A 16,722-nucleotide genomic window follows, 5' to 3' on the forward strand; every position below is an offset into this window, starting at 1 on the left:
AGCTAACTGGAGTAGTTTCATGTCGTATCTGACAACGGGAGGCTTTTAACAGATGACGTCCTGATGTTAGCTTTGCTAACTGTCCCTGTCAGCTGCAGCCACTGATGCTTTCTAGACATCGTGATTTCCCAAAACTGAATAAATACCACACATAGCAACACAAAACTGCTTTGCTAGCTCAATCATGTTGTAACTAAGATATCCGCTGGAAAAGATATTTTATTCACGGACCGTTTAATGAGTTACTACCTTATTTTATACAGTCTGTGGTTATTATAGACACCGCTAACAGCTAACATTAACAGCTAACGGTTAGCCCAGCTAATCTACGATGTTATTATTGTTATTTACAAAACGTGCAGACAGAAATAGTAACGTTTGTTCAATCATTGTGTTTATAGACTTAACAAACATCAGATTAGTCTACACGGTGATATAGTGACGTGAAAAATGTGACATATAGCTAAACTCTGCTGGTTTTCTACCCGAAGTATCTGTAAAAAAACACGGCGATTCCCTGGGGGCACCGCCGGAAGTGAAGGGCGTGATCGATTGCCGAGGCCCCTGCACTTCCGTTAGTCGAAAAACTCCGGGCTGTGCCTCCAGCGGTAAAGGAAGAAAAAAAATTTTTTCTTTTCTTTTTTTTTTTAACCGATGGATTTCCAGATTGAGTTAAAGTTACCATGGTGATTTATCCTGGGAACAAGAAAAGCAGCTTCGTACTACTGAAAACCCAAACTGGAAAATATCTAGCCGCACATTTACAGTAAATTACTGTATAATTTTTTACAGTAAATTGTTGTTAAACGACTGATTATGGCTCCATAAAGTTACTGTGTTTACCTGTAACCTCACAGTCAAAGAACGGTACATTACTGTGATGTAACAGTACGTTCCTGTAAAGTTTATGTATATTACATTATTGTGATTTAACAGTATACTTCTGTAAAATTACCATATTTAACCGCGTGAATTTCACAATACAATTCTAAAAACAGTTAAATATCACAGTAGAAGCCTGTGAGGTGATAATAATGTAATTAATTGTGATATATTATACTTCAATATTGTAATTTTCCAGAAATAATATCCAGTAAACTGCTGGCCGTACATTTACAGTAAATTACTATGAACTGACAGCTGTATACTGTGATCTCACAGTAGTTATACCTGCATATTACTGTGATTCAGCAGCATGCTCCTGTAAAATCATTATATTTAACTGTAACCTCAGTTTATGTACATTACATTACTGTGATATAACAATACATTCCTGTAAATTACTGTGTTTAACTGTAACTTCAGTTTATGTAGATTTGATAACTGTGATTTTGCTGCATCCTTCTGTAAAATTACTTTATTTATATGTATGAATTTCACAATAAAATAATAATAATATCACAGTTGCAGCCTTTAAGATGTAAATAATGTAATTTATTGTGAAATATTACAGGCACATATTGTAACTCTCTGAAAATAATCTGCAATCCAGAGTTAACCCTTTATTTACTTCGCTAACCCCCAATCTGGCTTCTCAGTACAGCCTCTGGTCTACTGCTGCCAGAGTCAGTTAGTTTGTTCATGTTGTGTGACTCAGGTGAATCCAAACTAAAGCTTTTTTTTTTTTTTTTAACATCAAAGTCGCACAATAACAAGAACTAACTGATCAAGGCAGCGACTGACCAGCAGCTCCCGTGAGTCTGGCTTTGAAGAAAGCACAAATTAAGTTTCACGTTCAGTTCCTCTTTAGAAAGGTTCGTCCGTTTGGGAAGTTCTGACCAAATGACTGGATAAAATCACAATTTGCCCTGTGAGGCAAATTGTGACTTGTGATATTGGGCTTTATAAATAAAACTGATTGATTGATTGATTGACTCTGATTGATAAATGAGCCTGCACGAGTTGTGTAAGAGTTTGTAAATGGGTGCGTGGTTGTTAGTATAGTTTCGCAACCCATCCTCACTGTGACCTCGTCACATGTCCACGTTTGGTCATGGACTTTCCACGTCCACATATGGCGTCCAAGGTACCCTGGGTGTGTTGGTTGTTGACGTTCTGGGACGCCGTGTCAACTTCAGCCTGTTACATGCATTGTCTGTTTTCAAAATACACTTCTGTTTTCACAGGAAATGTACAGTTTGATACAGTCTTTCTTTTCAAAATAAAAGCACTACGTCAGTACATTTTTTTTTCCTTCAACAACAAACACGTGGTGGGGTTTAGGAGAAAAGAACAGGTTTTGGCTTTGGAATCTTTTGGGAGGCGAACACCAGCCTCCTGGGTGAAAGTCTGTGTTTGTTGAACCCATCCACCCCTCCAGCCCGCTCTACTCTGACATGGCTGCCTATCTTTTGTCCTTGTCGTGCATTTCCTCCGACGCTGCCGGCACCCTTAAACAATGACAGCGAGCAGCTGTTAATGATGCCAACATGAGAGGACAGCTTTATTTGACAGTACTCAGCTCAGCCTTACTCATCCAGAACTTTCTCAGTTTTTGGTTTCTTGGTTCCCCGGTGGATGCACAAAATAAAGTAACACAGGGTAAGGAAGTGATATAAAGTACAAATATTCTCTCCTTTGAGAATCGCCACCTTGGGAGCTGTGTTGTCCGGGGCTAACAGCCCCTGGTAGGGTCTCCCAAGGCAAAGTGGTCCCAGGGGAGGGGCCAGACTAGGAGCGATTCAAGAGGACCTTGATGAAATGGATTTTTGGACCTTGAGCACCTCGCCTGGTGTGGGGACACTGCCAGCAAGTGTCTGGTGGTGGGGCCTTGGGCCTTAGGGGCCCAGTCAGGCTCAACCGGATAAAACAATATGGAGCTGTCACCCTGTGAGCCCACCGCCTGCAGGGACAGGAATCAGGGTCCGATGCATTGTGTGCCGGGCGACGGGCAGAGCTGACGTATCGTATCGTACGGCAGACGGGCTCTGGGGACGTGGAGTGAAATGTTTTTTAAAAATAATTATTTATAAAGTAACGTTGCAGATAAATGTTCTGTTGATCAACTACCTGATGGAGTTACTAACCATATCAGCTCTAATACGACTCCCTGAAAACGTCCATGTTGACAGACTACACTCACACACCGATACAGGCGGCGTGGAGCTGCCCTGCTGCAGCAGCTGGAAGGGATCAGCCTCCGAGCACTGACCAGCCTTTCAATAAAAACAGGCTGGTGTGGGAGAGACGGGCAGAAAAGGAGAATACGCCAGAAGAGCAGTAACAGACTCTTTGATGAAGATGTCAGCCTCGCTTTGATGTAGATGGGAAGTGACCTCGATACACGCCACCCACCACCTTACTTCACACCATGGTCACCAGTAATCCATTAAAGCACATGAAATCAATCAGTCCTGGGAAGAAGCCGGCTCGACGGAGCCTCCTCTGTGTGCTGCCGTTCCTTATTTCCTGCCAGTTCACTGCAAAGCTCCGTTTCACTGTTTCTGTACATCTGATTATCCTCCGTCTCTCCGTCTCTTCCTGCCTCGCCCTCCCCGAGGATAATACATCTGGAGCCTGCCTTTCTCCGCAGGTTCCCGCACTGTGTAAAACCCTAATTACTAAACAGGCACCGTGTTTCTCACTGGAGGCCAGGAAAGACCACTAGACGTGACTCCCATAGCAAACACCCCCACCCGCCCCTGCACCCCCACCCCCACCCCCGCCACCACCGCTCAGCAGAAAGAGGAAATGACAGCTCACTAATCTGACGGCAGGTTTATGTCTGTATTACAGAGATCTGACATCTGCCTCTGAGCATTAGTGTCAGAGCATGGGCTGGGATATAAAAGCACCATAATAAGCACTACGAGTTTACAGCAAATATTCATTAGTGCTTTCAGCGACTATCGGTTCCAGATTGGTTTTTAAATGTGGGGCGAGGCCCGCCTGCCTGCCAAGCTGGGCTGTTAGAGCTGGGAAATGGTGCTTGTCCAATACGAGCTGTGGCAGCAATTTCATGCTCAGAGGCTGACTGATAGGACAGAGCGAAAAGGGACAGAGACATGACTGTGGAGCTCAGCACACACAGAGGCAGGGCCAGGATCCAGAGCCTGTTTACACCTGGTATCAGCGTGTGCTCTGGGTGACGTGATCACAAGTGGACAGCTCCGACATCCTGTCTGTAACTGTACATATATATATACACATATACATATACATATACACACACACATATATATATATACATATACAGTACAGGCCAAAAGTTTGGACACACCTTCTCATTCAATGCGTTTTCTTTATTTTCTTGACTATTTACATTGTAGATTCTCACTGAAGGCATCAAAACTATGAATGAACACATGTGGAGTTATGTACTTAACAAAAAAAGGTGAAATAACTGAAAACATGTTTTATATTCTAGTTTCTTCAAAATAGCCACCCTTTGCTCTGATTACTGCTTTGCACACTCTTGGCATTCTCTCCATGAGCTTCAAGAGGTAGTCACCTGAAATGGTTTCCACTTCACAGGTGTGCCTTATCAGGGTTAATTAGTGGAATTTCTTGCTTTATCAATGGGGTTGGGACCATCAGTTGTGTTGTGCAGAAGTCAGGTTAATACACAGCCGACAGCCCTATTGGACAACTGTTAAAATTCATATTATGGCAAGAACCAATCAGCTAACTAAAGAAAAACCAGTGGCCATCATTACTTTAAGAAATGAAGGTCAGTCAGTCCGGAAAATTGCAAAAACTTTAAATGTGTCCCCAAGTGGAGTCGCAAAAACCATCAAGCGCTACAACGAAACTGGCACACATGAGGACCGAGCCAGGAAAGGAAGACCAAGAGTCACCTCTGCTTCTGAGGATAAGTTCATCCGAGTCACCAGCCTCAGAAATCGCAAGTTAACAGCAGCTCAGATCAGAGACCAGATGAATGCCACACAGAGTTCTAGCAGCAGACCCATCTCTAGAACAACTGTTAAGAGGAGACTGCGAATCAGGCCTTCATGGTCAAATAGCTGCTAGGAAACCACTGCTAAGGAGAGGCAACAAGCAGAAGAGATTTGTTTGGGCCAAGAAACACAAGGAATGGACATTAGACCAGTGGAAATCTGTGCTTTGGTCTGATGAGTCCAAATTTGAGATCTTTGGTTCCAACCGTGTCTTTGTGAGACGCAGAAAAGGTGAACGGATGGATACCACATGCCTGGTTCCCACTGTGAAGCATGGAGGAGGAGGTGTGATGGTGTGGGGTGTTTTGCTGGTGACACTGTTGGGGATTTATTCAAAATTGAAGGCACACTGAACCAGCATGGCTACCACAGCATCCTGCAGCGACATGCCATCCCATCCGGTTTGCGTTTAGTTGGACAATCATTTATTTTTCAACAGGACAATGACCCCAAACACACCTCCAGGCTGTGTAAGGGCTATTTGACCAAGAAGGAGAGTGATGGAGTGCTGCGGCAGATGACCTGGCCTCCACAGTCACCGGATCTGAACCCAATCGAGATGGTTTGGGGTGAGCTGGACCGCAGAGTGAAGGCAAAGGGGCCAACAAGTGCTAAACACCTCTGGGAACTCCTTCAAGACTGTTGGAAAACCATTTCAGGTGACTACCTCTTGAAGCTCATGGAGAGAATGCCAAGAGTGTGCAAAGCAGTAATCAGAGCAAAGGGTGGCTATTTTGAAGAAACTAGAATATAAAACATGTTTTCAGTTATTTCACCTTCTTTTGTTAAGTACATAACTCCACATGTGTTCATTCATAGTTTTGATGCCTTCAGTGAGAATCTACAATGTAAATAGTCATGAAAATAAAGAAAACGCATTGAATGAGAAGGTGTGTCCAAACTTTTGGCCTGTACTGTATATATATATATATATATATATATATATATATATATATATATATATATATATATACACACATACACACATATATATAATATGTTTCCAGATGTTTTTGGATATTTTTCTCCTCCACATGACGTCATTTTACAAAATCTTCCTGTCTAGACTAGAACGCCCACGTGTGCAGTGTTCACACAGACAGCGTTGCTGCTGCAGCATCATCATCCTCACTGCGACCTCGTCACATGTCCACGTTTGGTCATGGACTTTCCACGTCCACATATGACGTCCAAGGTACCCTGGGTGTGTTGGTTGTTGACGTTCTGGGACGCCGTGTCAACTTCAGCCTGTTACATGCATTGTCTGTTTTCAAAATACACTTCTGTTTTCACAGGAAATGTACAGTTTGATACAGTCTCTTTCAAAATAAAAGCACTATGTCAGTACAACACCACGGATTGACTTTTTTTTCCTTCAGCAACAAAACACACATGGTTGGGTTTAGGAATAAAGAACAGGGTTTGGCTTTGGAATCTTTCAGGACGTGAACACGGTGTTCTTAGGTGAAAGTCCATGTTTATTTGACCCATCCACCCCTCCTGCCTCATCAGACTTTCACTGCTTCAACTTTCGTCCTTGTCCCGCCATGTTTCCCCCTGACTCCGCTGGGTGCTGCGTATCATGCCGACGTTAAAGGACGCATTGTTTTGTTGGTTTCACTGCCCAAGCACCGGATTTCAATGACATTTTCTGAGAGAGTCAGACCTTCATCATTTGTTCGTACGCATGATCTGAAGCAGCTTTAAATTTGTTCTCAGAATACGACAAAATTCAGAATCCTGAATTTGTGCGTAAAACTTTTGTACGTGTGGTTTAAGCACATATTATTTTGCATTACTGGATCCCTCCTCAGTTGCTCTTCCTGAGGTTTCTACCATTTTTTCCCTGTTAAAGGGTTTTTTGGGGAGTTTTTCCTGATCAGCTGTGAGGGTCATAAGGACAGAGGATGTCGTATGCTGTAAAGCCCTGTGAGGCAAATTGTGATTTGTGATATTGGGCTTTATAAATAAAATAAAACTGAATTGAATATTTGTGTGTACGCAGAGGGGTTGCAGCAATACACCAGTTTCAAAGCGTACAGACATATAAAAGGTGACGGTTATCATACCATGTTCATTATCTACAACATCAATTCTTCACTTTCGTTATTTTCAAAGTGGAAACTTTTTACATGAAATTAAGATTTAATTATAGTAATAAAACATTTGTTAAACCAACAATAATCCTTCTGTTTTCATTCCTTTAAGGATCATTATGACTGATAATAAAACCATTATATTTTCTGAGATGGTTATCGTACCGGAAAAATGTCATGCCATTGAAACCCTAGTCCGCAGCGCTTGTGAATGAAGCCCACTGTGTCAGAGACAAACACTCGTGTGTGTGAGACATGCAGTCAGTTATTACCGGCAGATGTGTTGTAGGCAGATGCTCTGAACGAGGGCAGCACAGCAGAGAAGAAGAAAAGAAAGGACAGCGCCATCCCTCTACCTGAAACACAAACACAGAGGAGAACACATTTAAAGGAGGAGGCTGGAAGGGAGCATGAAAAACAAAAAGGAAGAGTCCACACTGCTGTCCATGTTTCATGATGATGTGATATGTTCCTGACCAGAGAATCAACAGCACTGGTCACTTCACAGCCTCTGACCTGCAGCTCGCAACCGAAACTTTAAAGAACCATGTGAGCAGTGTCGGGCAGCAGCAACGTTACGAGTAGCCATGTTACGAATGCTGCGTTGGTTTTGTACTCGGAGGTCGGAAGTCAGAAGTGGGAAAGACGTCACCTCCGAGCTGACAACAGTTTTTGCATTCTAGGGTCCGTCCCAAGTCTCTTATTTTTATAGTGCTACTGCTAGCTCCTCGCTTGAACCGGAAGTCGTTCGAGGTCTGTCATCTTCTAGGCTGTCCCAAGTCTCTTATTTGTGCAGCGAGGAGCTAGCAGCAAGGAATGGACGTTGTTTCACGTGACCCTTCAGTGGAAAGGATGTCTCATGTCTCTTAAACCGACAATGCTAAACAGCTAGCAAAGTCAGCTAGGTAAGATAACTAGCAGTAATTTAAGAGACTTGGGGCGGACCCCTAGTTGACAACGGTGGACAAGTCGGAAAAAAAACATGGACGCCCGCAAGAAAGCCTTTGTTGCCCTTGCACTTTCGGAGTATAGACAGCTTCAAAACCATCATGCACTCCAACTGATGAACGCCGCAGATGAGGCTGACCTGATGTGAAACAAATAAGATAAAATTGCTATAAACAGTACTTTAGCAGAGTGTTCACTCACTGTGTATGTGACCGGCAGCCATCTTGAATTCGTAAGTCGGGGCTGATGCGGTTGCTCCGAGTTTCTGAGTTGGAAATCTGATCTCAGGGTGCGTTCGAGTTTAAACTTCTGACTGGGAACTGGGAATTTCCGACCTCCGAGTACAAAACGAATGCACCATAACCTAACTCCATTTCTCAGTCGCATGGTGGTGACGTCACTACTGTCTGAGTCAAACAGCTTTCAGTAGTGAAGTTGATTCATTGACTGAGTCGTGCAGTAATGTCCTCAAAAGTTCCACACTATGTTTTCCAGGAAAAGCTCTGAAGTGCAGCCGACTGTTTTTTGGCAGAGGTCTGGATCAAAGTCAGGATAATAAAACTGAGGAAAAGTGATGTGACCGACGCCAGTACCACACCGAGGCATGTAGACGAGAGAAACACTTCCTGTATGACATCACATTCAAATCTGGTTGCTGCTTTGATTTTCTTTGCAAGACTGGCCCTACTCTGCCTCTGATTGGCTACACTGCAATACACTAACACCAATCAGAGGCAGAGTAAGAGAACGAAGCTTTTTGCTCGCTGTTTTTGCCATGCGCCTCGTGTTTCTGCACTCGCGGCACCTGGCATTTTTGCCAGACCACTCTGAACTCCTCGAGTTGAAAGAACTTCATCTCAGAGGGAAAAGCACCCCACATCTCTTTCTCTCCATTGTCCAATTGGATGATGTGAGAGGCGGGGCTTCTGTGGTGGTCACGACAACAAGTTTACAGTTGGTAAACAATGGAGGAGAAACTGGTGGTAGTGGTTGCTGGATACCCAGAGCTATACGACTTTACAAAGCACAGTTAGCACCATCTGAATAGAAAACAGCAGATAAGTGCAGTACTGTAAACGTCCATGATGGAGGAGAAGCTCCTGGACCAACTGGTGGTACTCCCCATGATCCAGCCTCTTTTTTAGGGTCTCATGTACCCACACAGATCTCTGTTTATCTGCTGACAGCCTCTCACCCTCAATCAGAGCTACAGACAGCACCCTCTGCCTCAACATGGCAGCAGCTACACACTGATTACTGCAGGATACACAAACTGCAGATTGATCACACAGGAAGGTTAGAATAAGAAGTTGATGGGGTGGTTGCCTGACAACAATAAAAAGGCACAGCAAGCGTTTTTTAACTAGTGGTATTCAATTAATTAAAAAAAAAAGGCAGTGTGGTGCACCTTGTGTTTTACTACCTGCAAAATGCTTTCTGTGTGACTGGGGCCTAAAGCCTTTCATTCACCATCACACAATGATTTGTTACATGAAACTGCTTCATTCAGTGTTTTTAAATCAGCTGGTCTGTTTGTTTTGGAGAGGAAGAGACCTCTGTGGATAATTCAGCTCCTGGTAACAACCTGCTGAACAATGAACACTGAAGGAATTCTGACCAGGAGAAGTTTCAGCTGGGTGTAATCTGTGGACCACCATTAGAAACCACTGAGGCTGCTCTCACACCTGCTCTGTTTGGTTCAGTTCAGTCAAACTCAGGTGTGTTTGCCCCCTCAGTGCGGTTCGTTTGTGCAGGTGTGAACACAGCAAAACAACCAGACTGAGACCTTCTTGAAGAGGTGGTCTCAGTCCGGTTCCAAAGGAACTCTGGTGCGGTTGGTTTGTGGTGAGAAGGTGTTCCAACCTGGATGTGAAGCAACTGCAGTCACATGACACATTGTTTGGGTTAAACATGAGCATGTTACAGTCCTGGAGGATTATTAATGTGCACCTCCTCCTGTACTGCCTTAATATGCACATTCAGCACATCCAATGCATCAAAACATTGTTTTCTAGTTGGAGCCGCGTTTGCCTCGTTTTCAAACTGTATGCTTTGACTAAAATGAACAATGACAGCAATATAGTCCACGATGAGCAGCGCTAAAATCAACCTGCGTAGTTGTCCCTCCATTGTGACATTAGAAAGTGTCACATTTATCTTGCAAGTGTACTCTTCTTCAACGTTTGCTTTACTTCCTGGATTTTTCCCACATGGAAATTCTGACCAATCAAGAGCAGCTTTCTCACACAAGGCATTTGATCTGGTCCTCTTGTAAATGCTGCCGTGAGAACACCAACCAACTCTAGGCAATTATACAACTTTGGAACAACACAAGTCCCTGATTCAGACCAGAGGAGACCACTCTAGAGCTGACAGCAGCCTGAATGCCCCTAAATCTGACACATCTAATCTTGGTGCTGACAGTCAGTATGAAAGTGGATGTTTCCTTTAAAAGAGGAAAAGGAGAAGGGGAAATGGAAAATAAGATATATCTGACTGGAGTCTGTGAGAGCCTTCGGTAGATCTTAAACTAATGACAGCCCCAAATGACACGAGGCTTTAAATGGCCCCCCCACTGCATCAATGTGTCAGTATCTCTGGAAGCCATTGACCTACAAAGGGTTGCATTAGCCAGCTCACAGAGCTGCACACACACGGACTCATTCTGGACATTTGAGGAGGCGTAATTGCGACAAAATTGAAGGGAATGGTCATTTATTTTAACCCAATTGTGGTGGCTTGATAAAAAGTCAGGCCCATGAGAGAGAATAAAGTCCAGTTTTCTATTCTCTCCAACTGGTACAGAGCAGTGACTGACTAATGTGATACCAGGCTCCAGAAACTGCATGAACACACTCACTGATTTACTGACGGTACAAACTCTGCAGACTCTCCCTCATCCATACATCCACCTGTTTACTCTGGTGCACTGAATGGCCTTTCTTTACCCATCTCTCAATCAGCTGTGAAACAATGAGGAATGATTTCCACTTCATTGTCATTTGAAACAATAGCAGCGTGAGTATATTCTGGTGATGCCTGAGTGCAGCAGCACAATAACAAAACATGAAGCTTGAACTACACGACTAAATGACTGTGACCAGAGTGTGCGGCTGCCTTTATAGCTGCCTGCCCAGAGGGGAAATGTGAAATGGCTGTTACAGAGCAATGGCTGCTGTTGCAGGACTGTTACTGTGCTCTGCTGCATTGCAAAGGTAAAACAGAATCATGTCGTTATGTAAAAACAATAATGATAATAATAATAATAATAATAATAATTCAGAACGCTGAGGACGAGTCAGATAATGACTCGTTGGATAACCTGCAAACAGCTGTGTGACAGATTAAAATATATATATTTATAAATGCACGGGTAAAAATGAACTACACGCGAGCAGCAGGTGAGAACACACAGTAAATATGTTCTTTATTTTTCAGACTAAATTGCAGTAAAATCTGTGCAGTATATGTGTAACATCTTAACATCTAATTCACTGTTATCAAGCTGCAGCTCCTTTTATTTTGAAAGTCAGTGACACCAGTGTAACCTTTGACCCCATGGTCACATTGGTCACCGACGTGGAGGACTCCAGCTGTGACACTTTGCAGCCCGAGGATGAGGTGGCAGCCTACATGGAGTTGGGATCCTTTGGAGGTTTGATGGTGGTGGAAGGAGCATGCTAACATGTTTCCTAACCTGGCAGTGATTGAATGTTTTCACCATCCAGTCAAAGAGACGTCCAATTCAAGAACGGAGAACCAGCTTCATGTGAGGGACTGGAGCCTGGGGGGGGTTTGATCATGGGGGCAGCTTTGACTGAGACATGATGACGGGTAACAGGTTGGTTCTGGTGTTGAGCTTTAAGGGTCTGGGTGGATGTGGACCCGTGCAGGACCCTTTCAGCCCTCATCCTCCTCACCCAGTCTGTTCTCATTCCGAACTCATCAAATTCTGCTCCTTTGTCAGTGATCTGGGCATTAGCAAACTTTAATTTGAAGTACAGTGGAATTCTAGCACAGAGCTTTTATTTTGGAATGCTGTTTCCTGCTGTAGGGTGAGTGAATTACAGACAGTTGCTCAACACAGACAGTAAAGTGGTTTGACGACACGGCCAAATTAAAGTATGACGCTGAGTATATTAAACTGTGGACCTTAAACTAATGACCGAGGACAAATCTGGAACCTGTGGTCGGACCAGGTGGGAACCACTGCTCTACAGTCTGCCAGAAAAAGATTTAGCATGTCCCAGTGCTCCAAGAAGGGTGTCTGGGCTCAGCCTTAGAGATAGGGGGAGGAGTCAGACATCTGGAGGGAGCTCGGAGTAGAGCCGCTGCTCCTTCATGTTGAGGTGGTTCAACATCTGATCAGGATCCTCCTGGTCCAGCTGGTAGGAGGCCCCGGGGCAGACCCAGAACACACTGGAGGGATTATAGATCTCATCTGGTCTGGGAACACCTCGGGGTCCTCCAGGAGGAGCTGGAGAGTGTTGCTGAGGAGAGGGACGTCTGGGGTGCTTCGCTCAGCCTGCTGCACCCGAGACCTGACCCCGGATAAGCAGATGAAAATGGATGGATAAAATAAAACCTGCCTTAGCTTTTCAAATTAAAAAGTTTCAGCCTCTAATAAAGACAGACGGGAGCACAGATGTGTTCACAACTATTTAATTTGGTCGAGGGGCCTTTAGGTTGATCTGCTTGTTCACAAATGAGACTTCTATCACCAAACCACCGAGCAGGAGACAACGTACCTGAGTCACCTTCACACTTAATGTCCAAAACTCTTCCTTCAAGAAGCAACACACACACACACACACACACACACACACACACACACACACACACAGAGTCACAGTCACTGACAGAGGAGGAGACTGGCTTCTGCTGTACTTCACCTGACTGTAAAAGGAAGCTAGATGCTGGCTAATTGTGTTGCCTAGCAACCATTCACACACTCTCTGTGTGTGGACGCCTCTCCACATTTAACCGGTGATGATGGTTTGTCTCCTCTGGTTACCATCACAGCATCGTCTCCTGCACTGACAGGCCGAAAAAACACCAGACCCCACTTCCTCTCTGCACGTTTGACAACACACGAGCTGAATATCACACACACACACACACACACACGCACACACACACACAGTCTTTTTGTTTTGCTTTAAAGAATTAGGTTTTCCACCAGACTCAGGAAAATAAAGAATTTGCCTGTTTCTGTTCCTTCAGTTTGTGTCGTGTGTGTGGCAGAGCTCAGTGAAGCTGCTGCATGCTGCTTTTTATCAAACAGTTTAAAGCAGACCAGACGACATGAAGGTGACATCAGAGCTGTATCAGGCAGTAACCTGGTGATGGTTTAAGTAGAATGTGGTTTGAATTAGAGGTGGGAATCTCACGGCACCTAATGATTCGATTATGACTCAGAGGCCAACGATTCAATCATAATTTGATTATCAGTGCATCAAAATTTTTAATTTCTATCCATGATTTATTTTTTCTCGCTGTGTGATTAATTGCATGCAGTGCGGCTCTTGTCCGGGTCCCTTTTCCTTTTTGTCTCATCGGAAAAGATGCTTCCACTCCTGAGCTTTTAAACCAGTCAGACTGTATCTATCTGTGTTTGCACATGCTAATCCTTCATGGGATATTAATGCCAGCGTAGTGACCTGCAATACTTCACTGGAAATAGCATGAAATTACTACGTAGTATTGAAGAGTAAACAGTCCGCAGCCTTTTAATTTTAGTTCACTGCTTTAACTCATTAATTTGAAAGCACCTTACAGTTTCCTGCCTGTACGAGAGTCACAACATAAGGGGGACACAGAGCGCTCCAGCAGTGGAGAACAGCTGCGCATCAGCTCCAGGAAAAGCCAAGACGCTGAGCGGACCAGGCGCAGGGACTCTGAGGTAAAACTGACTCAGCAGAGTTTTTGTTTTTGTTTACATTGCTTAAAAGCCGACATCAAAGAACTAGCGGTGACGAAAGCCAACTGTAGCGTCGCCTCATGTCGCCTCACGTCGCCCTGTGTCAGTTGCATTTGAACACACTACACGGACTACATCCGACGGCCAAGTAGCACGTACGTTCTGCGCCTGCGTGAGAGAGAGCGGAGTGAGAGAGTGGCACATCCTGTCAGCCGAGGGGTTTCCTATCTGTGCAGCCGAGCACCGCAGCACCTCCACGGACTATTACATCCAGACGGTCCCGGTGTTTCCTCCGCAGGCTCCACTTCACTCAGCTGCCCGATAAACCCGCTGCTTCTTCCCACTTTAACCTGAATAACAAACCAGGGCTCGGTGCTCCGGTTGGATCCAAACGGAGAGCCGGGGCTAGCTCAGAGACTAGCGGAGGCTAACTGGCTGTGCTTCCCTCCGGTCATGCTGCGGCTAACGCTCCGCTAGCCGCTCCCAGCTAGCTCCGGTTTGTTATTCAGGTTAAAGTGTGAAGAAGCAGCGGGTCTGTGGGGCAGCTGAGTGAAGTGGAGCCTGAGGAGGAAGCACCGGTTAGCCCCGGTTTCACTACAGGCAGATTCACTCGCTACAGGGGCGAGGAAATAAAACCTGAACAGCCAATCAGAGTGATCTCTCTCACCGACAAGCTCCACTGCCGATTCAACATGCTCAATTGGCTGAAAAGCTGCCGACGCCAAAGTGCCGATGGCGCGGGACACACTGCAAAAACTAGGCTGACAGACGCTCAACGACAGCCTGACTTTGGTCGACGGCCGACCGACGGCTTGGTGTGTCAGGGCCTTAAGGTCACACAGAAACAGAGATCTGTGTGGGTACATGAGACCCTAAAAAAGAGGCTGGATCATGGGGAGTACCACCAGTTGGTCCAGAAGCTTCTCCTCCATCATGGACGTTTACAGGCAGATTTTAGGATGACTCAGGGACAGTTTGACAACCTGCTGTCTATCATCAACCCTGGCATCACAAAATGTTGTTTACAAACTGTAAACTTGTTGTCGTGACCACAACAGAAGGCCCGCAGCGTGCAGTTCATTTTTACCTGTCAATTGATATATAGACATATTTTTACCTGTTAAGCAGTTTTTTGCAGGTTACCTGTCGGGTACCTGACCCGCTGCAGGACTCCGCTCACGATTTGTAACGTCGGTCAGTGTGACACTTTGATCGGGGCTGAAATGTATCAACAACTGTTGGATTGCATGAGATGTGTTTCAGGCATTCAGTCACCACAGGACTGTTTTTGGACACATGCTGGTATACATCTCAGATGAGATGAGGTTTCATTAACGTCCACAGTGAGAGTGGATTTTGTTGGTACTGCCCACTCCTGCACCACCTTCAGTACACGGCTGCTGTCGCTGCTCCTCCCTGATCCAGTGGAACATTTCCAAAACTTCCCACAGTTTTCTACTCGAGTAGAAAAGGCTGTTGTTTTTCATGAACACATGAAAGAACTGATAAAAGAGTTCTCACTGCACCAAAGTCACACTAAGCATATTTCCAACTTTATCTCTGTGTGTGAGTCACAGGGATGGAGTGTCTATACTGTCCACGACGGCTGCCAGTGTTCTGTGTGTTGTTGCAGCCAAGTTGACTTCAGCTGATGTACTCTGACGTCAGCGTCTGGTGGCAGAACCACAGGAGAGTTTGGCTCAGACCAGTTTCACTTTCTCCAAAAGTATCACTGCAGCTCAGCCAACTAACAAAGTCAATAATGGCATTTTAAACTCAGCTGACATCCCGGGACACATGGACATTATGGATGGTTTAACGGGATACTCTGCCATCGTACCAGCGCCCAGATCTCCTCGCTCATTTGCCAACGAAAATCCACTGATGATGCAAAACTAGGACTGTTGCTTAAACTGTTCTTCCACATTTTGGTATGCCTGCCACCACGGACACAAAGAGCACAGAAGCAGATCACGACTGTGTCGCATCTTTGTCAGCTCAAAGGTCATAATGAAGATGATGACATAAACACTATTTAAGTCATAACCGTGTGTCTGTTTTTATGAGCAGAGCTTCATTTCCAAAACAAGTCAAACAGAACACAAATTGTTTTGATCCATTTTCACCTGAACACAGAAGAGAGATATATTTAAGATATTTAATGTTCAAACTAAACAGATTTTTGTAAATACACTCATTGAGTTTGACGCCTGCAACACATTTCAGAAAAGTTGGGACAAAGTTTGGGTCCTTGTACATTTTTATACTTCCTGTGAATATAATCCAATTAATCACATTTCTGTATCGACTGTGTGAAGACCTTATTTTCTTAAAAGCAGAGGGAGTGACATGTTTGTTCTTATAATAAGTCAAAGCAAACAGTGACTGAAGAAACGACTGCACAGTGTTAAACCATCAGATTAAATCAGTGAACAAATAATGTTTTTCTTCATTTATTGATTCAGTCTTGAGGCTGCTTGAATTAAATATTGGTCAAATTGTGTGCAGAACTGAAACAGTGTAAATCAGGTGTGTTACATTCTTTTCAATTCATATCTTGGTATTTAGAGGCCGACTGGTGACACATGAGACATATCTGTGCATTCTCTATGAAATGGGCTCCATGTTTTCAGCTGCACGTCACAGCCACATTTCAGATGTCTCAAGCAGTTTTATAAAAACAGACTGTGACCAAAATAAATGCAAAGGCTGGGACCTTTTCTTCTGCACAACAGTTACACCTCCGAAACACAAGGCGGCGGTGGGGTTTCAGTGAAGTGCTGTAAAGTTGAGTTGATTCAAAAACACATTAAAGGGATAGTGCACCCAAAAATGTAAATGCAGCCATTATCTACTCCCC

At 44.4% G+C, this 16,722-nt stretch overlaps 1 protein-coding gene across 1 annotated transcript in view; it reads right to left on the bottom strand.

Moving 5' to 3' along the window:
* gabbr1b (gamma-aminobutyric acid (GABA) B receptor, 1b) overlaps positions 1-16,722 on the bottom strand; it is a 154,847-nt gene that overhangs the window by 117,946 nt on the left and 20,179 nt on the right. The window contains exon 2 of the mRNA XM_049602196.1: positions 7,267-7,350. Within this exon, the coding sequence (XP_049458153.1) occupies positions 7,267-7,342 (76 nt within the window). The 5' untranslated portion in view covers positions 7,343-7,350. The remainder of the gene's footprint in view (positions 1-7,266; positions 7,351-16,722) is intronic.

Source organism: Epinephelus fuscoguttatus, linkage group LG17 (assembly GCF_011397635.1).
Source record: "Epinephelus fuscoguttatus linkage group LG17, E.fuscoguttatus.final_Chr_v1".
Lineage (NCBI taxonomy): Eukaryota > Metazoa > Chordata > Actinopteri > Perciformes > Serranidae > Epinephelus > Epinephelus fuscoguttatus.